A 26,402-nucleotide genomic window follows, 5' to 3' on the forward strand; every position below is an offset into this window, starting at 1 on the left:
GCGTTCCTTAAGAGATAAATTCAAGTCTAAGAACCCCCACACACCCATTCCGGAGTACTTACAAATGGAATCCCTTGGCGTGCGGTCGGACTTAACAGCGGACCTCCTCAATGACCTAAGAGAGCGATACCCAAACATAAACCTGGCTACTTTGGACTTCCAAATAGGAGACAAAGGGCAGGTTCAAGTTAGAGAATCGGGTAGGGAAAAATGGCACAACCTGTATCAAAGGAGAAATACCAGCCTGCTTAACAGCCAGCTTCCCAAAGGAGTCACGGAGGCGCTTGGAGAGCCCAACTTGACCACGCAGCGTGACTTGGCTAGGGAGGAAATGCAACAGTCTTTTGATAGGTTCCTTGTTAATGCAGTTAGATTACCGACCTTTGCAGGCGGCTATGGAACGCACGAAGAATTAAGAGCGCAAATAGGAACGCTAAGCGAAACGCTCCAAGCTAAGACAGAGGAAGTCGCTGCGCTAAACGCTCAAAAAGAGGAATTGGAAGCCAAGATAAGTGAATACCGTGCCTTACCAGTAGACGCCATAAAGAAATCCGTCAACGCATATAATTTAGCGGAAGCACACCGAGAATTGGCCGACGTTAATACCCAAAAGGAGGCAGCTAACAACGACTTGCAGCGAATCACCAGGGAGCGCAAGGACCTCTTAAAGGCAAGCGAGGATTTGACGGCGCTTAGAACATCTTTTCAGCAGCTAGAGCTGGAAAACGACGTCCTTAAGGAAAGATTTAGGGAAATGGAAAACGAAGTCATGAGGGCAAACAGGGCTACTCTTGAAAGTCGTGCCGCCGAAGTTGCCGATTTTCGACAGCAAATATCTAAGTTGTTAGATGAAAAAACCGCTGCCGTAAAGGACTTTCAGAATGCCTTTAGCCGCTTGGCTGGTAAGGATGAGCAGCTAATACAAATAGGAAATGAATTAGTGGAGAGTCACGCCAGGGAAAGGCGCGTCATAGCACAAATGGCTGAAAAGGATCTGGAAATAAGACAACTTCAGGAGACCGTCGAAGACCTGCAGGGCCAATTAGAACGGCAGCAGGAAGCAGCTGTGGACCAAACTCGCTCCGAAGAGGAAAGGGAGGCAGCACGGAGGGAAGTAGGAGCCCTTCAGGAAAGACTGGCGGAATTACAAACGCAAATAGAAGGTAAGGAAAGGGAGCTGGGGCTTACCACCAAGGAAAAGATAAAAAGAGCCCTTTTGAAGTATGGTGTTCCGCTGGCATTCGCGGTTGCTATTAGCACCGTAGTAGGAGTTATCCTATCCGCGCTTAAGGCTACAGGCGCGGGCGTAAAGAAATTAGGCAATGGACTAACGGACTTGGGAAAAAAGATGGCGGCCAGTCTTCCTGGGCTGCTGGGTTCGGTTGTTTCCTTGGCACTTAGGGCCGGCGGCGAACTGTTGAAGTTTGTGGGGAATAACATTTGGATATTAGTCGTCGCTATTGGGGTGGTATTCTTGAAGAAGATGAAGGGCTAATCTTATCAGGCTTATCGTCGTCGGGTACCCGAGGCATCCTCGACTGGGGATAAGTAAAGATAGTATTCGCGCCGCCTTGATAATGTGGAACTAGCGGCAGCACGCTCATGGTGCTAATAGGCTTATGATTCCAAATAGCATCCGGCGTAGGTTCGGTTACCTTACCCGCAGCATTTATTCGCACGATGCCTCGTTTTACTACGGTCGCACCTCCATCACTGGGACGAATTTGCAGCTTCGCATATTGGCAGCTAGCTATCATGTGGAAAGACACTGGAGTTATATCTTCTGGGCTTCTCGGATATGGTTCACACGAAAAATGGGTTGAATGCCTAGCATTATTTCTTGTCCTGTAAGGCAACAACGGATGGTTATTCTCATCAACGATCCTAAAACCGGCATTGCATGAGTACCCCGCAGCAATGCTAATAGTGCACATGATCAATCCTAATCCCCCAACCTCTACCCACAATCCGGTGTCATGCCATTCGTCGTTTACGTAGTCCTTCTCCTCCAAATAATAAAGAAACCAATCTTCCTTTGCGTGTGGATTCATATATTTAAAGACTAACCACCGTAAGAGTGCTAATGGTGGCGTGATTATATGGCTGGTTTCTTTGATCCTCTATGCTATTTACCGTGACCTTTCCCGTGTCGTCTACTCTTATTTGCAGCTTTACCTTCCCATGGCAATCGGCGACCATGTGAAAAGTCCAAACCGATAGATTTTCCTCGCTGGTTGGGTTGGGCTCTACGGAAAAATGTACAGGCTCCCTGTTGCTCGTCTTCGCGCGCATAGGCTGCAGTATGCCATTCTCATCCAGGAACCTAAAGCCCACGTTCGCATGGCTGCTCGTGCCAATGCAAATACTACAAAGGATTAACTTCTTCCCTGAGTAGTTCAAATTCACGGACATACCTGTGACATCAACCCAAGATGCTTGGGTGTATTTTTTCTCGCCTGTGTAAGTCGTATAGACACAATCTACTCCAGCTACGTAGGGGTTGTTCATCGCCATATATAATAGCTCAGACCAATGCTTGCAGCTGCTAAGCCGGCTTTTAGTAAATCATGGTCGTATTCCTCGGGTATCGTAGGCATAACATGGGCCTTCTTCGATGGTTTCTTAACTACGGGTAGCTTCGCTTCGTGTGACTTTTTTGGCTTCTCTACGAAGTGAGGAATGTTCCTAAGAGTGTCAGAGTTCACGTCGTTCACCCCAAACTTCATATCCTTAGTAGCTCGCTGCAGCTTGTTGTTATAACCCACAACGGAATTGGTGTTAATAACTAAATTACTTGGCATTAACCAACAACCGGGCGACAAAGCGTAATCCAGTCGCACTTTAGACTGCTGCACCGCTAATTGATATCTCTGCACCGACTTGGATATGTTGTTCTCTATTATTGCAGACTCAAATAAAGTTAGGAATTCTTGTTGCGTTTCCCGCGAAGCACCTTGGGATCCAACGATGGGGCTGCGGGTATTTACCTGCGCTCCTAAGATGCAGTACACAAATGCTTCAATGCTGCGGTTAATCCTGGCTAGGTTCCTTAAACCTTTTCCTTTCATCAACACGAATGGATCCCAAGTGCCGAGGTAGTTCGATTGGATTCTGGTAATTAATGAATTATTGCTCTTATCACCACCCATATCACCGAACTCTAACTCATTACTTGGGTATTCCTGATGCCCATAATCGGCTGGCTTCTCACCGTTGGCACCCCAAACGTAAACGATGCCAAGGCCATGCGTCTTACCCTCTTTGTAACGAAAGTCTCTTTGCTGTGGTTTGAACTCATTAATTAACCTTTCTAGGGCTGCGGCGTTATATCGATTATTCATTGGATTAAATGCCTTATCTCCCGGTAAAGGTACGTTAAGCTCCTTCAACAACCTCCTTACCGTAAAGGCAACGTGAAACTGCATAATTGGAATGTGAAACATGTCCGCGGCAACACCACAACCTTTAGTGGCAGCCCAGACAGCAAAGTTTAACTGCTGCGGCCAATATCGCATATTGGGTCCTGCTAACCATTCCCTGGCCTCTTTACCCGACGTATGCTTTAACATCGTATCCCCATAGATATTCCTTACTACTACATCAAATGATTGCCTACCCACTGAAATCTTCAGGAACGTTACCATCGTTTCAAAGTCGTTTACACCACCTTCAGCATCGTAAAATGGGTAATCTTCCGTGGTTAACAATAAGTTTCTAGGAAAATTGGGTGCTTTATGCACGGGTGCCTCCTTCGTTATTGGCAAATGCTGTGCCTTTTTCCTCTCCTCATGCGGCTCCAAGTCTGTATTGCTGTACATTCTGGAGCCTTTATAGTAAATCCCATCGGGTCTTCTTTCGAACTTACTAGGGTCTGCATGCGGAAACATCTTCCTAAATGCTCTCCAGTTGGCATAATCCCTGTTGTCGTGATGTGGCTGCTCCTCAATATCATTCCCAAAAGCGTCGTACATTAGTATATATAATGGATGTTATACCATCGGCGCCTCCACTTTATCCTGAACTTCCTAAGGAGGGTACTAACGAACTAAACGCTGAAAACTTTCGTCTGAATAAAGCGAACTTAATCCTGGCTTACTTGGAAGGGCAGACAAAACACTATGAAAAAGTTAGAAAAAAGTATGCTAGAGCCCGAAGCATATTACATAAAATCGCGATAACTTCCGGGTCCATGTCCGTGGCGTTAACAGGCACTGGCGTTGCTACTTCGCTTACTGGACCGGGAATAATCGTTGGAGTTCCTTTGGCTAGCGTCGGCGCCGTCTGCGGTATTATTTCGGCTGTTACAACAGGCGTTATGAAACAGTTGTCAAGCAAAATATCCAAGCATGACACGACAATAGCTCTGTCAAGGGCTAAAGTAAATACGATCATTGACCTTGTCTCAAAGGCTTTGCGTGACAGAAAGATAGACAACGCAGAATTCTCGCTTATCTTAGCTGAAGAAGACAAATACGAGAAACTAAAGTCGGACATAAGGAATAAAAAAACCATCGTGAAAGATCTTTCCGAGGAATCTCGCAAAAAGATCTATCAAGAAGCGAAAGAAGAGCTTCAAAGAAAGCTTGCTCAGTAAACATCTGCTTCGAAAAGAGCGTGACGGGATTTCGTTTACATATCGAACGACAGTCTGGAAATTACGCGTAATCTTATGCCATAAGATTTATACCATAATACACGGTATGACCTTATTTAGTAAATTATTACGCGTAATATATATTATTTAGCGAATTATTACGCGTAATATAAATTATTTGCATGACCTTATTTGGCGAATTATTACACGTAATTTCTCATCTTATGCCATAAGATTCGCTATCTTCTTGGAATCCATCCTAACAGGGGGTGGTTGGGGTCTATTTTGTAAAATATTTCGTAAATTACGTCAGGATAATAAGGAATATCCTTATCCAGCCGACAAAACATCCACTCGGCTTTTGTCATATCAGAAACCTCAGGAATAGACTTACCGGTAATTTCAGACAAAAGATAGGGAATAGCTTTGTAATATTTCCCTAGCTTTAATTTTTTCAACGTTTTCCGTAGACTTTGTGGGGTTGGCTCTTCTAAATGGTCTATGATTTTCTTCTTTACTTCGTTATCTAAATATACCGGTCGATAACCTTGGATATGACTCATCCAGTCCCTGAAGTATTTTATTCTTTTGTATGGCGTCTTCTTACGACCTCCGTTGGAATAATATTGCTCTTTGGTAGCACAAGGCACGGCATTACGAATATTCTTACCGCACTCGTAACACTGTGCTGACGTGTCGTCTTCTATTTGCATTTTCTTACCACAACAAATATACTTATTTGGTTTAGTAGACACAAACTTGGGTTTCAAGCACTTTACACAGAAATCATAAACAAACTCTTTACATTCTTCGCACTCCATATATAGACTAACATATTTGCGCTGTTGCCCCCAACCACACTTGGAGTGGGGATTGTCCGTAGGTGGATTTTTGACACGGGTCTTGCCCGTGTTGAGATTGCGCTGGAACCCCCATTCCCTATACTACTATCATGGAAGCTGGATCTCATGGTATTGGCATAATAGGTTGTTACTTCATGTAAGACTACATGAAATGGTAGAGCAGATGCAATTAAACCGTGAAATAAAATCAAACTAAATACTAACTAATAGTATCTATTTAGTGACTAGTAGTTGCTATTACTCAACCAGAACATTCATCATACAAAGACAAATACACAAGAGACCATTTGTGTCTTTTGTTTAATAAATGTTCTGGTTGAGTGATAGCAACTATTAGTCACTAAATAGACACCATTAGTTAGTATTTAGTTTGATTTTATTTCACGGTTTAATTGCATCTGCTCTAGTATTGGATTATAATTATTTATTATTGATTATAACATCCTGAAACCCTAATCCAAACCCTAACCCAAATCCAAAAAAAAACTTATACCCTTAGAATCTATTACGGAATAGTGCCATTTCATATAGTCTTACATGAAGTAGTAAGGTTAATTGGTTAAACTATTTAAAATCATGGAAGGAGTACACTTCAGAAGCAACATACGCAGACTCAGTGTATTTGTGATACTGAGTGACTGCATATGTTGTTTCCAATTCTGATTTCGATGCTAGTGTGAAACAAGTTTCAAATTGTAACAAGTCAATGTGACTGATCAGTTTTGGCCATTATATGCAATGTTGTTGGTTGACCAGCTATTATATTTTTAAAACTGTTAAAGGGATATTGGATGAACATGAGAGTACAGAGTACCATAATTTTTTTGTTCCAATTTTTTCTTAGTCACATCAAAACTCAGAAGAATTTGACACCTTCACCCTGGATGATGTGGATGCTGTTTTTGATAAGATTATTCAACTCAAATATTCACAGAATGTTAGCCTAAAAGGTAATTTAAATTGTAACAAAAAAAACAACATAAAACACTGTGCTATATATATGGGATTACAGCCTATGTGTATTTTCAATACTCCCCTTCACACTTTCCTCCCCCATCTTTAAAGTTAGCCTTGCCTTTGCATCGAAGCGAGACGAACGGTGAGCTTGCAATGATAGAGACCTTTTTAACACCTTGGATAATTATTCACATGCCGCTATTAGTGTAAACTCACCATTCGTCTGGCTTCAATGCAGAGACACAGCTACTTTTCAAGATGGCACAGGGAACTGTGAAGGCAACTTTTGTGCATGATAAAATAGATATCCAACGTTTTCTCATAGCAAAGCAATGAATATCTTATCTGTACTAAAATATATATTAAGATACTTCATGGTATCAAGAAACTATATACAGTAGTATGACGCTAGTTAGTTAGTATAGAACTAATGATATAATATACTATATTCAGGTAAAGGACATGGTATCACCATCACACCTTATGCCGCTGGGCACATGATTGGTGGGACAATGTGGAAGATAGTCAAAGATGGAGAAGAGGATATAATATATGCCGTCGATTATAACCACAAGAAGGAAAGACACCTGAATGGAGCCGTCCTGGAAACACTTAGTCGACCGTCATTGTTGATCACTGATTCATTTAATGCTTTGAATGTACAGACGAGGAGAAGAGAAAGAGATACGCTGCTTAAAAGTAAATATCTTTCAATTTTTTTGTTATTCTATCAAAAAGTAACTAATGAAGGCTGTTGTTTATAACCAATTGATGTTTTCATTCCTATTTACGCACAATAAGCATGACAGGTTTGTGAGTTGATTGTAAACAATCAACTCATGCAAAGCCACTCAGCAAGCTCATTTCGCAAGAGCGTTTGTCTCTGGTGCAGTAGGTCATAATTCACCTTCATAATTGTGTTGGATTGTGTTACGGTCACCAAGAAGTTCAGACATTGTTCTCAGATTTCTGTACAAATGTGCTGACTTTTATAAATGAATTGTTTGCTTGGTTTGTTTAGTTAGTTCTCTAAATACAAGTAAGATATCATTTTTCTAACTTATTTGAAGCTTTTCTTATTGCTGTTAATAGAGCTAACTAAAGAAATCTATCTCAATTTTCTCTTTAAACTCACTGAATTTGTATGGGAATCCGAGAACGATGTCCAAACTTATTGGTGACCGTAACACAATCCATCAAAGTGTTTACAACGTGATGGCTATCACCGAAAAGTACAAATTAGTGAAAAGTTTTGTAGCTCTACAGTCTGCTGAGGTCTACTGAACTTATTAATATGTGCAAATTGTCCAATTTCTTAGAAGGTTTTCCACAGAAATGTGGTAAGCACTCTGGTAGGTGAACCTTAGTTGATATGCATTGTAATTATTATTATGATATTATTTGTATAGATGAAATTCTTAAAACGACTCGTCGGAATGGAAATGTCCTGATAGCATTGGATACAGCAGGAAGAGTGCTGGAACTATCACAACTTCTGGTAAACTTTGCCCTTCTTCCATCCACCCACCCATCCACCCACCAACCCACCCACTCACCCATCCATCCACCCACTCACCCATCCATCCACCCACTCACCCATCCATCCATCCAACCACCCATCCACCCACCCACTCACCCATCCATCCACCCACTCACCCATCCATCCACCCACTCACCCATCCATCCATCAACCCACCCACCCATCCATCCATCTATCCATCCGTTCATTTATTTATTTTTTATTACCTTATAAGTCAGTGTAACAAACTAAACTTTAGAAGGCTGTGTACTAGAAAACAGTGTAGTTTACTGCAATTTTAAATATTATAAATTTGTAGCTGAGAATTTGGTTTATGATTGCTGCAGGTACCAACTGATTATTTTTGATTGATGGAAGTGGAAAGACACATTTCAAAGTGTAGTTCGAAGCAGTTTGAGTTAGCATGATAATAACAACTGCTATTAAAATATTTTTTCCTTCATAAACAAGGTATCACATTGCATTGCATTGCATCACATCACAACACATCACATCACACACATCACATCACATCACATCACATCACATCATTTTATCACATCACACACTTCACATCATATTGTATGACATCACATCACATTGCATTGCATCACATCACATTGTATCACATCACATCAAATTGTATGACATCACATTGCATCACATCATATCACATCACATTGTATGACATCACATCACATCACTCCACATTGTATGACACCACATCGCATCACATCACATCACATCGTATGACATCACATCACACCACATGAAATCACATTGTATGACACCACAACGCATCACATCACATCACATCACATCGTATGACATCACATCACATCACATGAAATCACATTGTATGATATCACATCACATCACATCACATCACATCACATTGTATGACATCACATCACAACTCATCACATCACATCACATCACATTGTAAGACATCAAAACACATCGCATTGCATCATGTTGTATCTTAATGTTATTTTCTGTTTGTTTTGTGTAGGATCAGTTGTGGAGAAACCCTGATTCTGGTCTGACAGCATACTCACTTGCCATGCTTAACAATGTGAGCTACAATGTAGTGGAGTTTGCCAAGTCACAGGTTCGTTCCTTTATGAAGCATTGTTCTTTGATTAGCGTGCTTCCATCAAGTTTTGGATGCACTCCGGAGGTTTCTAAACATGAAGGAAGCTTGAAGAGTCACACAATGCGTAGTTGAGTACAACTCTAGCTTCTTGAGTGCTTGAGCAGCCAACCAAGTGCAGCCACAACTCCATGGAAACATTCTAATCAATAACCAATGCTTTTGTAACATTGCAAAAGTGTTTAAAAAAATCTTCATCAATTGAGAAAAAGTTTTTTAAATGTTTTCATTAGACATGTCTAGCCATAATTATTTTTAATTAATAAATTGAAACTTTATTTAATTGAGCAAGATTTGTGATAGATCAATAGTAGGTTTAATAGTCTAATTCTAAATATTCTTTCTAGGTTGAGTGGATGAGTGACAAAATCATGAAAGCATTTGAAATAGGAAGAAATAACCCTTATCAGTTCAGGTGATAGACCATTTTTGAGTTCCAAATTTCCACTGTATTCCTTGATTACAGACTCAGTTTCGCAGGGTTAGCCTAATATCAGTGTCCAAATATTCACAAATACCAACAGAAAAGAAAAGAATGTACTCTTTCAACAATGCAAGCAGTTTGAAATTCCATGGACCTTCACTGGAACAAATGAATATTTTACACAAAATCGCGGCTAAATCTGAGAACTTGAAACTGGAGTATTCAATTTAACTGTAAAAATATATCGATTAATTATCTATTTATTTAAAAATAAATCTATCTCTGAATATACTAAATATATTTGTTTAGTAAAAATACACAGGTGATTATTGAAAATCTTGTGCGCTGATTGGTCGAGAAACTCACACTATCACATGATAATCACCTCCAGCGATAATCCAAAATGGCGGCAAGCCACTTTGTTGCTGTTACTGGAAAAAAATGTCTTTTATCTTCTTTTTCTTCTTTTTTGTTGTTGAAAGAATCGCATGGGTATTTATACTGAAACAATTATTCGCCAAGGGCGAAGTGAATATTGGAGAATATTTACCTCCCCGCTCGAAGTCTCGCGTCTCGGTAAATATTCCATGATATTCACTTCACCTTCGGCGAATAATTGTTAAATAAACTATCTATGAATATATGCTTATTTATATTTATTAGCAATGATTGAGAAAGTACTTTAATATATGGCATCCCTTTGTTTTTTCTCTCTCCAGATATTGTACATTATGCCACAGTCTTGCTGATCTTGCAAAGATACCAGAGCCTAAGGTATTTTCTCATCTTTTACAGTATGTCACTCACCAGGGATTAAAATAATCGCCCATCATCGGACAATGTCTTGCCAGAGTTGGAATTTGTCTGGTCAAATCCTTGCCTTGCCAGTCATTTTGACCAGTATGTACTGCAGTAGTGTTGAGCTAAAATTAATTTCAATTGAAAAATAATCTTGACTGGCAACTAACCAGCTATTATTTTAAGCCCTGCCGACAATCACTAGTAGCAGTAAGCACCCCTTCATTATCAAATTTTGATGATGATGTGATTGATGATGATGATGATGATGGTTGTAATGATGATGATGGTGATGATGATGACGGTGATCACGATTCAAAAATCTAAATCAAAACTCGAGTTTGAATTTAGCAAAACCTCAAATCAAGGGAGAGACCTAACAAACTCTTTGCATTTGATGACAAATCAAACCCAAGACCGCGGAGGTGAAAGGCGAGTGTATTACTGCTATGCCTCCCTTGATTCCTTAAAACTAACACCTAACTTTGGCTAATTCCTCCAGGTTGTGCTGGCCAGTATGATGGATTTGACATGTGGATTTTCACGGGATTTGTTTGTAGAGTGGGCAGAGAACCCAAAGAATACAGTCATTTTTACTGCCCGATCGTCACCGGGTACTCTTGCACGAACCTTGATTGAACACTTGGAGACAAAACAAGTTGATCTAGAGGTACTTGGATTTCATGACTTTTCAGTCGGAAAGCATGTTCAAGCAAAAAATAATGTACTATAAGGATACCCAAACCATTAAGTCCAGAAAATTCTAGTTATTTCTTCCAAAACGGCATGCAAGATTGTCCATGGAAAGTCATTCAGATTGTACGACCAATGTCAGCAAATCATCCCTCCCTCTCCTCCCCTCCCCTTCCCCCCTCCCCTCCCCTCCCCTCACCCCTCCAATACTTATGCATGTAACAATGAAACTGCCGATTGAAAGGGAGTCTCAGGTACCCTACCCCCTCCCCCTAGATACATTCCTCTATGGGGTGGTGATAGACAAGATGGTAAAGTGTCCGTAGTTGGTTTACCTTCAGTGGGCTTATAGTCATACTCCAAGATGTTCTGATCAGGCCCTCCACTAAGTCCCAAAATATTAAATAAGAAAGATCATGGTACATGTAGTCTTAAAGTGCAAATGAACCCTTTGGCAATACTTTCAGGACTGATTTTACATGAAGTAAATTATTGAATGGTAAAATTTTCTTGATTTGAGTGATGCATCTCTAAGTTATGAAGGTTTATACTTCCAATATGCTAATGATGTGACGTCTATTAAGGCTTAATTAACTATACAAAATCGTAGATACAGTATTCAAAAAGCATCATTTACTCATGGTTTACATAAAAGCTATTTAAAATTTGTATTTTCAAAATGGCCAGCATTTAGTATTACTAGTTACAACAAAAACACTCAAATACCTTACCTGACGTCATCATCATTAACATATTGGAAGTATAAACCTTCATAACTTAGAGAAGCATCACTCAAACCAAGAAATATTTTACCAATCAACTGTTTCCTTTATGCAGAACCAGTACTGAATGTATTGTCAAAGGGTTCATCTGCACTTTAAGCCAGAGAATGCTTAGTTACTGTAGCACTCTCTAATCTCCGAAAATGAAAACACTGTGTAATGGTCTTTTCTCAGATAAAACAGAGAGTGCGACTAGAAGGGGAGGAGTTGGAGAAGTACATGGAAGAGGAGAAAAAGAAAGAGAAGCATAACATTGATGGCACCAATAGAAAGTGAGGGTTTTTTTCCCAATTTATTTAGTATTTTTTATTTTTTATTTTTACATTTTATTTATCTATTTTTTTTATTATTTTTTTTTTTACATTTTATTTTTATTTTATTTTATTATTAAATAATATAAAACATAAGCTCATTTTATTCTTATTTTATTTATTTATTAAACAATATAAAATATAAGTGCCTATATGTCTGTAGTGTGTTATAAACATGCTGGGAGCTGTAGAGGCATTGCCAAGTGTTTCTCTTGCTTTTCAAGTGCTCTACAGCTCTCAGGGTGTTTATATCTACCATAGACTGATTTGTTGCTAGTGCATAAAAAGAATTTAAAAAAATGCAAAAGCAATATTAAAATCAAACCTTAAAATTAGTGTGTTATTATCAAACAATTTCATAATAGGGTTAAAATTACTCATTGATAATTCATGAAGGAAACACAATAGAAATCATGAACCTGAAGGAGGTTTTATATCTGATATAGATTCGTCTTCATTTGCATAAACTTTAACTTGGATTTTCTCTATCAAACTTGGTTCATTTCACTAAGAATTCGGTACAATAATTACACCCTAATGAAGAGAAAAATGTTGGAACAGATTACTTAATTTCTTTGATTGGCAGTAGAAATATAGCATTGAAAGCAGTGGTGAAGTTGACGCAGGAGTTTTTAAATGTCTATCTTTTTCCATACAGGTCCCTTGTCGTGGAAGAGAGTGACAGTGACAGTGATGATGAACAAGAGATTTCAGATAAACATGATTTGATGATGGCAGTAGATAAGGTTAGCATCTACCATGTTTATTTTGCTTGTCTGTTTGTTTGTTTTTTTGTTTATGATAGTAAGAAATGATAATAAGAAATGTTTTGATAATAACTATAATCAGCATAGCTGAAATGTTGATGTTCAATTTTTATGGGCCACAGAAGGGGTGGGGCAGCCCCCCCCCCCCCCCCCCCCCCCACACACACACACACACACACACCACTTTTTCTCTTTTTCCCTACTAGACTCTTATATTTTCCAAACTTAGCTAATCTTTTTCCCATAGTAGTCTCAATCTTACCCCCCCCCCCCCCCCCCCCCAAATCTTTTTAGGTTGCTCCGCAGCCCTTTAAATTAAGCCACATTCAATTTTGAGAAGGATTTCAAAACATTTTATTTTATGATTTGAAGATTAATAGCACTTGTTATTCAACTATGTCTTATTGTGTTTCCGTGTTCATTTGTGTTTAGGGCAGTCGTAAAAGTTCTTTCTTCAAGCAGGCAAGATCTTATCCAATGTTTCCTTGTCATGAAGAGAAGGTTAAATGGGATGATTATGGGGAGTTTATCAAGTAAGAAAACATTTGTAATAAACAGCTCCTTGCTCTGAGAATTTTGTTTATGTATAGTTTAATGAACGAGTGCCTCATGGTTTTAGACCTGATAAAACACGATCTGCGAGTTTATTAAACGACTTCAAAAATGCATGAATAATTAATGAGTATTTAGGGTCCTCATTCGTGACATTCTCTTGTACTACTTTGGTTCTTTATAAAGATTCCAAAATCTTTACATAAAAATATCCATGTTGAGCTATTATCAGCTATAAACATCCATGCACGTGATGGATTTGAAGGACGTGATAGGTCAAAATGCTCGTTAATTATTCATGAATCTTTGGAAGTTTGATAATATACAGCTATTCCTTCAGAAAAGGTTTGCCACGAGTGTACCACTTCCCCTCCTATTCTGCCTGCAGTTCACACCATACTTTTTAAAAGGTTATCATATCATACTTTTTAAATACGCAAGCTGATTGGCTGGACACTATATTTTTATCAGAGGATAGAGACACTCTTGCAAATTCGTTCAAACATTTTTAAAAGCAATGTAAAGTGGCTTCATATTACTCTGTACTGTTCACTCTAAAAGCAAGAAAACACTCAGCTATGGGCCGTGTTCCTAAGCTTGGCAATACTTCTCTCGTGCTCTACAACTCCTAGCGTGTTTATATCACAGTACAGAAACATGCGCGCACGTTTCATACACTTAAAAGTAGATGTGAAATGTACATGTCTTTATGTCATTAATATGGATATTATTAATACTTTATTTGTAGACCTGAAGATTTTATGATAAAAGATTTAACTGCAGCAGAAGATGAAAAAACTAAAGCCGTAAGTCAGTATAATATTATATTGAAGTGAAATCTGGAGTGAAGGTCGTTACCTCCTTTCTCCTGCCCTGGATTTCTATGTGAGAAACAAATAATAGACATAGATAACTCAATAGCTACGTCTTTCAAGCAGTAGGTACAAAAATAAATTATAAAATAACTGTTATGAATGTCGCGTTCTGATTGGTTTGGAGCGCGTGCTTTATGAGAGCACATTGCACGCGCGCGCACTTTGCGTTGCGTCATTCCTATCTATTATTGTAATTTACATTTTATAAAAGAAATAAAAAACTCGCTTGCTGTGCTGTGTGCAGTCATAAAGCACTTGGGGATTGGCAGAACACTCGAGAAGTGTCCAGAAGCACTCCACTACGCGTCGTGCTTCTCCTAACACTTCTCTACTGTTCTGCCAACCCCTCCGTGCTTTATGACAGCACACAGCACGCGCGCGCGTTTTCTATTTCTTCAATATAGATAAATAGGATTTAGCAGTGGCACGTCCAAAAAAGTCGCTCTTCGTTCACTGAAATTCAATTTGAAATTTAGAAGTTGATTTTTGCGGAGGGAGGAAAACTGGAGAACCCGCAAAACCCTCGAAGCACAGGAGAGAACCGACAAGCAACTCTACTCACACCGAACCCGGGTCGCATTGGTGAGATGCGAGTGCTCTCCCTGCGACGTTACCTGTGCTATCCTATAACCGATAATAAAATAGCCGAGAATGTAAAGTATGAGTGCCTCTTGATTGTACTTTTCGTCTTGCGTTAATGAGACTATCCCCTAAATTGTACCTTAAAATTCAGAGGCGCTCGCGCTCCAGTACCTCTCGATCGTATTTTTTCATCTTGTGATGACAAGATGAATCCTTAACCTTAAGTCCACCTCTGTTTCATACTTTATAGTCTTTTTAATCCCTTATATGTTATGTTATTATTGGTTAGGACCAGCAGAAGCCAGAGACAGCTGATGTGGAAATGCTTACATCCCAAGGTAAACATGAATGTACTGTCAATGAACCAACAAAAGTCTTTTCTCGGAGGAGTTCTTCATAAGCTGGGTAGAATTGCAAAAACGTACCCTTACTATTGACATTTAGTTATTGTCAAAAGAAATAGTTATGTTTGAGCATTATTGGTCATCTAACTTGCTTTTACGAGTGAACGTTTGGATTCTTTTTTTCATGTCGTTTTGGGGGGAAGGGGGGTGGGGAAGTTTGTGGTCTAGAAAGTGGAAGGGTGAGGAGATTTCGATCATTTTTGAAAACGTTTTTTTTTTTTTTTCCTTTTCTTTCGAATAAATGTGTCATAATTATAATTATAAATAATTTTAATTATCACACATTTAAAAATTAGAATTCATAGAGGATATTACATGGGCGCGCGAAGATACCAAATTTATCTTCGAGTGTTGAAAAGATCTTGAAGAGATTTTCAACACGAGAAGATAAAATTCGTATCTCCAAGCGGCCATGTAATATTCTGTTTATATTATTATTATCAATGAAGTATGTTTTAGCTTTTTCAGGCAATTCTTTTCGTGTATTTTTGAATAGCCATCGCAATGGTGTTATTTTCACACGTGATGTTATTTTCACGTGTGAAGATATCAATTTTTCGAAATAGAGAAAAATAGATATTTTATTGGTAATTATATAATAAAAGTCATTATGAATTAAATATTTTATCCTTCATCAGCAGACCTTTCTAAAGTACCCACAAAATGTGTTACTGAATATAAAACCATTAATATCAGGTAAGTTGATTATGATATCAAGGCAAGGAACTCAGTATATTCAATAAACCTCTTTATCTTGGGCGTCATGAGACCACGTGGCACTCTCTAGAGTATCATTTCTTTGTTTAATGGTTGCATATGAGAAGACACATGAATATAGATACAACTCAAACGAGGAATCTTATTTTCAAGAGAATGAATGCACATGCACAACCAGTAAACAAAGAAATGATTCTCAGTAAGGATTGACACGTGGTCTGAAATGGGAAAATCAGTGGATTGGGGCTGTTGTGCATTTTAACACCCTGTTGCACCATTTTTTTGCACATGACTTGCAATCTTGTTGCAGAATCGAGTTCCTTTACTTCTTTTCCCTTTTCAGATGTAGCTTGCAGTACATTGACTTCGAGGGACGTTCTGATGGCGAGTCAATCAAACGTATTCTGACTCTCGTGAATCCCCGTAAACTGGTAGGTCTACACTTAATAGTATGACTGTGAAAAGCTCACGGAACGAACACGGTCCTGACACAGCAAGGCATACGCCAGACCAATCACATTGCTTTAGAAAAATATCAGCCAATTAAAATTCTAGAAAATATCATTGTCAATGCACTGGATCTTCCCCAGGAAATCAGACGTGGTGGAAAGGATTTCAGCAAATGTTAAAGTAATTTATTATATAGTTAGGATAGTACGCGCGCGCTAATTGATCGAAAACTGTGTTTTATTAGTGAACGGAGCACAGTGCTGAAGCCATCCGCCCGCGCAAAGTGCTGCTAGATCTTGTGACCCTCTTTCTCTTTGCGTAAATCTATTCAATACTAAAATACGATTAGTATCTATATTAAGAAACGAATAAAACAGCTTTTTTCCGTGCTACGTTCAGTGATAAAGCACTTAGGAAGCGCCGTAAGCACTCAAGAAGTGTCAGAAATACTCGCCTACGTTTCGTGCTTCTCCTTACACATCTTTCGTGTTTACGTCTGTATCCCTTTTTTTTCCCCATTTTTTATTCTAGATTCTTATTCACGGTGACTCAGAATCTACTGAACATCTCGCGGAGTACTGTTTGAACAACAGTAGTATTCAAGTCAGTCAAGTGTTCATGCCGTTGACTGGCGAGACTGTCGAAGCTACGGGAGAGAGACACATTTATCAGGTAAAAAACGATTGATTCACGTCAATCAGGTTTTGTTCTTCTGACTGACACACTGGTTTAGCAGTAGACTTGCTTCAAGTCTCGCTCGCTATTTTTTTCCGTTGCAAACTCGGATTCAAATAGTGCACTTCCGGTTTCGATGGCTTTGAAATCGTTCGCCTTTCAAAGCCATCGTGACCGGAAGTGCACTATTTCATTTCGAGTTTGCAACGGAAAAAAATAGCGAGCGAGACTTGGAGCATGTCTAGTTTAGCAGCGATTTTAGTTACTGTCGTGTGTCTCCCTCATGAAATTAAGTTGCTATTTTGCTCTGCTCTGCTCTTTTCGTTCTGCTCTGTTCTCTTTTATTCTATCCTATCCTATTCTATTTTATTCTTCGCTTATGCTTCATGTAGGCGCAAAGCATTCTGGTTTTTTCTAAAGAAATTATGGGCCATAGTTCATCATGCATTGTGCAACCATGTGACTCAAAATCCCTTGAGATATGAATAACAATGAAACAACCGCCATGTGTCGTTGCTGTAACAAAAGAAGCTAATGAGGATTGCTTTGTTATCGTCATCCAAGATGGCGGCCATGACGTATCATGCACCTGCTGTATTTGATAGTCTTGACTTAGCTTTGAAGGTCACCTCAAGTGAAACGTTTGTCTTACAGGTCAAATTGCGTGACGCACTGGTAAGCTCGTTACAGTTCTCACGAGCGCGTGACGCTGAGTTAGCATGGGTCGACGGACAACTACACATGAACCAGTCCCAATCCCATCTCGGCTCGTTAACAGAGGGAGAACAAACGAATGAGAAAGTAAAGAAAGAAGGAGAAGAAGAAATGGAAACTGGCCAAGATATTGAAAATGCAGTAGATGCTGTTCCAGTGCTCGAACAACTCTCTTCGTCAAACGTAAGGGGATAATTAACGTAGCGGCTTTTGGGAGGAGGGAATGGGGATGAGGTAAGGGGAGGGAGATTGGGGAGGAGGGAGGGAGAGCGTATTTCTTCGTACTGTTGAAGTACGGAAAATTCCTATTTCTTAGGGAGAAATATTCTATTCTTTTTACGGATTTTTGATACGCAAATTGCAATCCGAAATTAGTCCCCTTCACAGTTCCCTGCGCCATCTTGAAAGGTAACCGTGCCCGTGCAGAGACCTTTGGACATGTCATTCACATGTCTCTATCATTAAAAGGTCGCCGTTGTTCTCGCTTCGATGCACGGTTACCTTTCAAGATGGCGCAGGGGACTGTGAAGGGGACTATTGCCTGAGCGTATATTTCTAACGCAAATTTTGAGCCCTCTCCGAAAATGAGCCTATTCAAAAGTTACATTGAGCAAAATTAATATACTCTTCGGAGATTAACGCCGAACCAATCATGGATAGCTTAAGCATCTGTACTATGTTAGATTCAGAGGTAAAGTACTGGACACAGTCTCGGATGGCATACCTGATTGGACGTTGGTTTTGAAAGATTGATGTGGGGAAGGCGGGTGATTACTTCACTATGGACACGTATTCATAAACATTCGCGTCTGTCTGTCTGTCTGTCTTTCTTTCTGTCTATACTGCCGCTATCACACGCCATTAAAGGTGACAAGCATATGTTTTGAAGTAAACAAATAATACTCTGTTTGTTGCCAGGTAACGGGTCACGTGTCAGTGTTTATCAACGAACCTCGCTTGTCAGATTTCAAGCAAGTCCTAAATAAGGCTGGCATCCAAGCAGAGTTCGCTGGCGGTGTTCTCATCTGCAACAACGTGGTGTGCGTCAGAAGGGTGAGTAATGGTCGGCTAGATCGTTCCACCTATCTCATTATTTGCTTCAATTGGTTGTCAAACACTCACTGACTCCCATGTGCTGTCAGCCCGGAGAAATCCTATTGAAAACTTGTGATTCAGCTGATGAACATCCCTTACGAGACAAGAAATGACGCCAATAAGACCGAACAATTTCAGACCTCGCATTGAGTATTATTGCTAAGACGAAGGGACGATTCTTTCAACTACAAAGAAACTGCTCTCTAACGCACTTAAAATGGGGAAGGGAGCTCACTGCCCCAAACCCCACCCCTCCCTTCCCCAAAAAAATTAATGAGTGAACAACTATCTTTTGACTCATGCAACAGATATTGCGATGGACCCTTCTCAAAAGTATAGAGGAGGCGAGGCTAACATTAAAATATAAAATAATCACTTTTTCTCGGTAGAATTTGTGTCATTTTTTGTGTCATACGTGTAAGCCTCGCATTCACGACAATTTTAAGAAGGATGCATTGGAGACTTCAGAAGACTTATCTTCACTTTTGTGTTGTATTTCAGAACGAGACTGGCCGTGTAGGCCTGGAGGGGGCTGTCTGTGATGACTATTACAAGATACGAGACCTTCTTTACCAGCAATATGCCATCGTGTAGTGACACTTTGAGGAAACCTTAGTTTTGTATTTTTTTCCGCCTATTTATATTAAAAATATAAAAGTTTAAGATGTTCTTCGAATCTTTTTTGAAAAGATGTAAAAATGGACCAAAATCGATCAAAACCATGGGCTATAGTCCATGCTTTTTGCCGGCCGGGTTTTTTAATGTTTTTTAAAATATACAATTCTAGCCTATTCTCTGTATTTAAACCTTGCAGCATTTGTGAACTTTTCCTGAACTACAGAGCCAAAAAAATGGCTTTATATTACTCTCCCGAGTTTCAAAACTTTATTCGTTTATTTGTTTTTATGTAAGCGAACGTAAGAAATTCTTGTTTTTATTTTTTTGTTTGTTTGTTTTATTGTTTTTCGTTTTTGCTTTTACAACTTATTTGGCGGGAAATACTGACGCGTGTGGCTATACCTGCTCCACAGGAAGCCCAACTTCCGTTTCTACCGAGTAAGATGTAACGAAGGTAATAAAGCCGTGGTCCACAATATTTAAAGTGCTTATAAGCCTTTACACAATATTTTCAGAATAGATTAATCGTATCTCAAAGACCCGACATTCAATTGACGAATTATTTTCCCAATCAACTATTCACTATCTAAAGAATCAATTCTGAAAATATTGTGTAAAGGCTCATAAGCACTTTAGGCGTTTCAAGGGAATAAATACTTTTAGTACAATTTTAAACTTGAATAGAGTTTCTCGAGCTGTGATTGGTCGAGCGATCATGCAGTGATTCTGTGACAGGTAATCACCGTTGGAGAAGTGATTATGAGCTTTTCCAAACTTTTCCAGATTGGATGTAATACTGACTAAAACTCTTTTTTATCCCGACTTTCGACTTTTCTCTGATATTCAAGTCTAAAATTATACTAAAAAATTATTCCCCTGATCAGGCTCGGAGATTATGGTGATATTTACCTCGCCGCTCGAAGTTTCGTGGCTCGCGATAAATATTCCACCGGAAATCACTACGCCTTCGGCGAGTAATCGTTAGATATTAAATAAATAAGCTGAACATAATAACATAAAGGTAATTTAGCTGAATATTTCCTAGTTCCAGATTTTCGGCTACGATAAATGGAGATTGGGCTGCCTGTGATTACTCGATGTTTCTTTCCGTATGTTTCATAGTTCAGTGTTATCCACTTCGCACATGGAATGAGCTTTGAACGCATCTATCAACTCAGCACTCATTTCTCTTATTAGATCAGCAAACGTGATGCTTAGACGGCTAGTGAGACATTTGTTAGTTTGGTAACATTGGATGAAGTGGGTGACTCCATTGCAGAGGTTTTTCTCGTCTTGTTGTTGCATCCCGGTGAATAGTGTGATGCACCTGTCATGTGACTTTTTAGCACAGTCATTCACATTCGCTGGTTGTTCTGTAAAAAAGCCTCAATTAACTCTGAAACGACCTCTGGGCTGATCTATAAAGTCATGGCTAACCCACAGATTGAACCCTGAAGCAACCTCTGGGCTGATCTAAGTCAGGGCATGGCTAACTCACAGATCAAACCCTGAAACAACCTCTGGGCTGATCTAAGTCATGGCATGACTAACTCACAGATTGAACCCTGAAGCAGCCTCTGGGATGACCTAACTGTCAGGGCATGGCTAACTCACGGCTAACCCGGAGAAAAACCCTCGAATCAAGAGAGAGACTCGGTAACAAATTATACTCGAATGGAGTGCAGACATCGAACCCGACGGATCCCAGTGGTGAAAGACGAAGCATTCCTTACCCGACTATGCCAGTAAGAAATAAAGCTCAAACACATCCCTTCCGTCCCCATCCTAAGTGAAAGATGACCAGTTCCTTGGTAACGGTGCAATCAGATATAAGCCAACATTTTCGAGCAGTTTCCTATAGGTAGTAAAATCATTTTATGTAACTCAGGAAACTCACCTTCGAAAGCCAAAGTGCGAAATTCTTGAAACTTGTCGAACTCAGGAACAACTGTAAATTTGAAAACATTCATTCAAGCTACAGTGCCACAAACAATGCAAGGGCACGTGCACCCAGACAAATTTTCATACAAATTAGCCAATCACGATTGAGTATCTAAGCAATAGAATCCGCATAAATTTTTATATTTTTCCTCTTAGGCCCCGTCCACATGTATCCGGCAAATTTTTGTATCCGCAAATTTTTTTTGCGGATACGGGTTGCGTCCACACGTGTACGCAAATTTTTGTGTCCGTATCTGCAAATTTTACGAAAACGGATACGTGTGGACGGCGAAAACGATTCGAATACACTGCGTGTGGACGCGAACATTTTCGTATCCGCAAAAAATAATTCGCGGATACAAAAAAAAAAACGGGTTCGAAAAAAACGGGTTCGAAAAAGTTCGTGCATAGGGAATCGAATTCGGATTTCATAATTAGCTGCAGTAGCAAGGCTATTTCCCTCGCTTTACCGCAGTAATGGTTGTGTTTATAATTTTTCAAGAACTGCAATTTTGATTCTAGCTGATCTGAAAATAGCCATGCATGTATAAATGACGTCACTGTAAAATGAAACTAGGGAAAATTGACCAGCGAAAATAAAAACATGCCTGAGTGTTATTTCAATACAAATATAAAACTCATTAATTGTTGGGATGAGAATATGTGGACCGCATAGCACTTATGAAATACATGAAGATATAGAAATATAGATGAGTTATAGTGCTTGGGAACGAGGTTATTCCGGGCGAAAGCCCTTGGAATTAAATTCGGAAAAATTAATTTCCGACCTCGCTGGGAATCGAACCACAATCCACCACAATCATGAATTTTTGTGTAACTATTATCAAGCTCGTATAGCAGAGTTATTGTTTTCCATTTGGTGGTGTGGAAATACGTGATTTTAAAAGAAGAAGGGACACCTCAGTTTTGCAAATTTTCTCTTTTCTGATTGGCTAGTATGTTTTCTCAGATCAGCTGGTTGGGGTTGTGTCAAAATGCAAGGACAGCGGAGCACTTTTTAACGTGGGGAGGGAGGGGGGGAGCTTTTTTTTTTTTTTTTTTTTTTTTTTTTTTTTCACACGGTAACGAAACTGAGTTCTGCAGTGATAATTGCGCTGCAAATTTTTTTTTTTTTTTTTTTTAAAAACGTAATTGCTTGAGGATATGTTGACAATTAAGCATCCTAAAATATTTGAAAAGAGTTTCTTACGTAGGAATTGCGACATCACTTTTTCCTTGAACTTATCTTTCATGTCATCCGCGCAGGTCGACATGAGTTTGTCCATACGTAGGTACGCCATCACGACAAAATGATACTTCCTAAGCTTGTCCGAGTTGCAAAGCTTTCCACTTTGAAGCTGAGATTCAATGCATTTGGACAGATCCTAAAAAGAAAAAACAAAATCCATATTGGCACCTTGCAAAAAATGTTCTTAATTTTTTATTTATTTATTTATTTTTATTTAAACATATTAACTCTCTGTGTTCGCTCCAATTAGAGCTAAGCTCATCGTGGGAGATTACACAGAACATAATTACAATATTTTTGGAGTTTTTAGGAAAAAGAAATAAGTTATATAACATATTAGCAAGCAAAAAAACATATATATAGAAAAAGTACAATGGAAAAGAAAATATCTCTACAAAATCAATTAAGCGTTCTTTACTCTATACAAATCTTTTGGTGTCTATCAAATATTGTTGGACACACAAGAACAGTTTTGATTTTGTTTATAAGTTAAATGTGGAGAACCAATTGTTCTCCCTAATCAGGATAAAACCCCTCGAATCAGAGAGGAAGAGTCGACCTAACGTTGAGCTGCGCTACTGCTCACTTTGCGATTGTGTTTAGCGATTAGTAGGGCACTTGGCTCACTTGTGCCCGGCTAGAAGATATAGAGACATTAATAAAGTTATTATTATTATTATTATTATTATTATTATTATTATTATTATTATTATTATTATTATTATTATATAATGGGTTGTTCTTAACAACCCGAGACCTTAGAGATGAGAGGCAAACGCATTACAACTACACCACCTTTGATTCTGTTGATTTTGACTTACCTTCATGGAAGAGCAGTAAATCTCTCGCGTCGATAGTCCCATACGTCCTCCCTTGACGAACGCTTTCTTGACCCTTTTGTTACAAATATCCATTTTAGCATTGGCGCACTCGTTTTCTTTATCAACGTCTACTTTCGCAGCTTCCAGGGCTGCAACTACCACGATAGCAGCGACAAAAATATTATGTACCAAGAACTTCATCTAGGAACAAAAAACACTGGATTATTTTTCTTTTCGTTGGTTTTTGGATCACTAGCTACTGACTTTCGCTCTCTCAACCTCTCATTCTCTCTCTCTCTCTCTCTCTCTCAACCTCTCTCTCCTGTTTAGAAATCTATCAACCTTGAAGTTGTTTTGAAGTTGTTTTGCAGTATTTACTCGGTCAAAATGGTTTGACCAAACACTTACAGCTAGACTAACCAGGGATTGAAATATCAAAATATGACAACTATAACACGTTCTGCTGAGAAAAGAGGTATTTTCCGCCAATCAGAAAATTCACCATCAATGAATGTTTCGCACTGGTGGTGTGTTTGTCAGTCTTTGTTTCTCACCCGTGCCTGCCTGCCTAGGATCTGGTTGTATAAAGTTTTCTTAGATAAGAGTCACCTGTATCGTAGAAAAACAATAGCCTATTTTTACAACCTTAACTAACGAATCTTCTCGCCGAGTTTTCGTCTTCAAATTATAGATCTATAGACTTGGCAGGCAACGGTTCTAAACTCACACGCGTCATCATCATGTCAGCTCAGAACTGCTGGCTCTCTCCTGTGCTTCGCGAGGGTTTTTCTCCTGGCCATGAAGTTTACCTCCCTACACCCAACATAAAAAATCAGCTTCTAAATTCTAATTCAATCCTTGGAGCTTTTATCTTGAAAGGGGCCTGTCTTTGTTGTTGTTGTCCCACGCTGAGGTACAACAGCGAAAGCAATTATTGTGTTATTTCCTTAATTGCGAGCGCGCGGCCGTGGCTCTCGGAGTTCATTTTGGAACCTGAATCAAAAATGTATTAATTACGACTTGTCTATAGTAAAAATAATCTTTAAAAGATCAATATCTAGATTGCCTTTATTTGAAGAGGAACGAGGAGGTCCTCTTTTCCTTTAACTGGTCATTCTTTCTTGTTTTGAAAATACAATCAAAAAAGATTTCAGTGTCTTTCAAAACGCTAATTAAAAAATATCGAAACAAACTGTGAATATGTGAAAGGCAAATGGATAATTAATATAAAAAAAGAAAAAGCTGTATAAAACAAAGCTATACTAATAAGCCAAAAATGAATATAACTAAAAATATATATAAACTTCCAGATGAACAAACGCTTTAAGACACCGATGTTTTAAGGAATACATTCACTGAATATATTCATAGCGGCTGATTATGTAGACCTTTTTTAAAGCCATTAAAATGTGTTTAATAATAATTGTTATTGTTTTTCTTAAAAATGTACGATTTTGCGAACAACAAAATATTTAGTCATGGTCACCGACTACGTAATAATAATAATATAAGAATAATATATTTATAACGCGCATATTTCATGTGGATATGTTCATATGCGCAGAAATTAACTATGCCATTCAATTAAATAAATTGGATAAAAAGAAATATAGATATAACATAATATAGTATAGTATATAATAATATAAATAAATGAAATAAATAAAATATATAGTAAAAAGCAATAAAGATGTATAAAATTCTAAGTAAAAGCTAATTTAAAAAGGTATGTCTTAACAAGTGACTTAAATTTCCTGATACACAGTTCATTCCTGATTTCAACAGGAAGACCGTTCCACAGTTTAGGGGCCGCAGATTGAAAAGCCCTGTCACCTAAAGTTTTTTTTACATTTCCCACTAGCTGGATGTAGCAGAGTGCCCTTATGATTCCGGAGGTTATACCTAGAAACCTTACTTACTGAAACCAAATCAGACAAATATTGTGGTGCTAGCCCACGTAAACATTTAAATGTTAACAGTAGTATCTTAAAATGAATACGATATCTAATAGGTAACCAGTGTAAATCAAAAAGAACTGGTGTGATGTGGCAAAAACGAGGAAGTCCTACAATAACCCTGGCAGCAGAATTTTGCACTCTTTGTAACTTATTTACATGAATATCAGGAAGCCCATACAATAAACTATTACAGTAATCAAGTTTACTCACTATAAAAGCATGGACCAAAGTCTCGGTAGAACCACGTGAAAAGTATTTCCTAATTCGAAAATTCGTACGAAAACATGTGCATGTTATGAAATTACTGTAATAAAACGTTTTCTAAAGCTTTCAAGTTTGCTTAGAGTTTTCCAATCAGGAGTCGATTTTCCCATGGAAGGAGTTTTTAAACTGGCCGGTTTTTGATGAAAATTGGTCGAATATTGTTTACTTATTCTAATCATGCAGACTTCAATGATTGCTACCCATACTCCTTTTTGACTATTCTCCCTCTCAGCTGTCTTCAATCTCGTACACAGAGCCTGCGTTCCTTCTGGCCTGCGGCGAAGAACGAAGGCTTTGGCGTAATCCATTTGTTTAAACAAGAATTTCTCGGACTTCCGGATAAGAGCGCATGCGTTCAAAGACTTGCCGAAAATAAAAAAATATGTTCCCGATTTCTAATTTTTATTTTGATCGGAAGTGAACACAAACCTCTGTTTGAAAGCATGATTTTCATTGATTATGTTTTAATTGCGCATGCAATGGAACGAGACTAAAACGGCTGCTAGGGAGACTACCTTAATACTACCTTTTGATCCAGTCGCGTAGGCCTCGTCAACAGCATTTTTTTCTGAATTCTATTAACGTTTTGCTCACAGCATGGGAAAGGTACTGGCATGACACCTGAA

The 26,402-nt window shown here is 38.8% G+C and overlaps 2 protein-coding genes across 3 annotated transcripts in view; one reads left to right on the forward strand and one right to left on the reverse strand.

Moving 5' to 3' along the window:
• LOC116307643 (cleavage and polyadenylation specificity factor subunit 2) overlaps nt 1–19,588 on the forward strand; it is a 32,841-nt gene extending 13,253 nt beyond the window's left edge. Inside the window, exons 3-20 of one of the 2 annotated variants that reach the window (XM_031717917.2) lie at nt 6,302–6,407; nt 6,868–7,113; nt 7,824–7,912; nt 8,946–9,044; nt 9,434–9,501; nt 10,230–10,284; nt 10,811–10,978; nt 11,958–12,055; nt 12,753–12,840; nt 13,294–13,394; nt 14,162–14,219; nt 15,160–15,208; nt 15,913–15,970; nt 16,335–16,422; nt 16,973–17,113; nt 17,771–18,013; nt 18,749–18,883; nt 19,427–19,588. In XM_031717917.2, the coding sequence (XP_031573777.2) occupies nt 6,302–6,407; nt 6,868–7,113; nt 7,824–7,912; nt 8,946–9,044; nt 9,434–9,501; nt 10,230–10,284; nt 10,811–10,978; nt 11,958–12,055; nt 12,753–12,840; nt 13,294–13,394; nt 14,162–14,219; nt 15,160–15,208; nt 15,913–15,970; nt 16,335–16,422; nt 16,973–17,113; nt 17,771–18,013; nt 18,749–18,883; nt 19,427–19,519 (1,983 nt within the window). In that variant the 3' untranslated portion in view covers nt 19,520–19,588. The remainder of the gene's footprint in view (nt 1–6,301; nt 6,408–6,867; nt 7,114–7,823; nt 7,913–8,945; nt 9,045–9,433; nt 9,502–10,229; nt 10,285–10,810; nt 10,979–11,957; nt 12,056–12,752; nt 12,841–13,293; nt 13,395–14,161; nt 14,220–15,159; nt 15,209–15,912; nt 15,971–16,334; nt 16,423–16,972; nt 17,114–17,770; nt 18,014–18,748; nt 18,884–19,426) is intronic. The other variant, XM_031717918.2, reaches the window with a different exon arrangement.
• A 596-nt stretch (nt 19,589–20,184) lies between these two features.
• On the reverse strand, nt 20,185–23,755 carry LOC116307644 (uncharacterized). The gene is made up of 4 exons (XM_031717919.2): nt 23,555–23,755; nt 22,695–22,869; nt 21,441–21,491; nt 20,185–20,916 (listed from the first exon to the last, which is right to left on the reverse strand). Exons 1-4 carry the CDS (start codon nt 23,753–23,755, stop codon nt 20,660–20,662), a joined length of 684 nt encoding a protein of 227 aa, XP_031573779.2. The 3' UTR covers nt 20,185–20,659.
• Between the last annotated feature and the right edge of the window lie 2,647 nt (nt 23,756–26,402).

Source organism: Actinia tenebrosa, unplaced genomic scaffold (genome assembly GCF_029948245.1).
Source record: "Actinia tenebrosa isolate PJP-AT-01 unplaced genomic scaffold, QUT_ActTen_1.0 PGA_scaffold2__45_contigs__length_23673736, whole genome shotgun sequence".
Lineage (NCBI taxonomy): Eukaryota > Metazoa > Cnidaria > Anthozoa > Actiniaria > Actiniidae > Actinia > Actinia tenebrosa.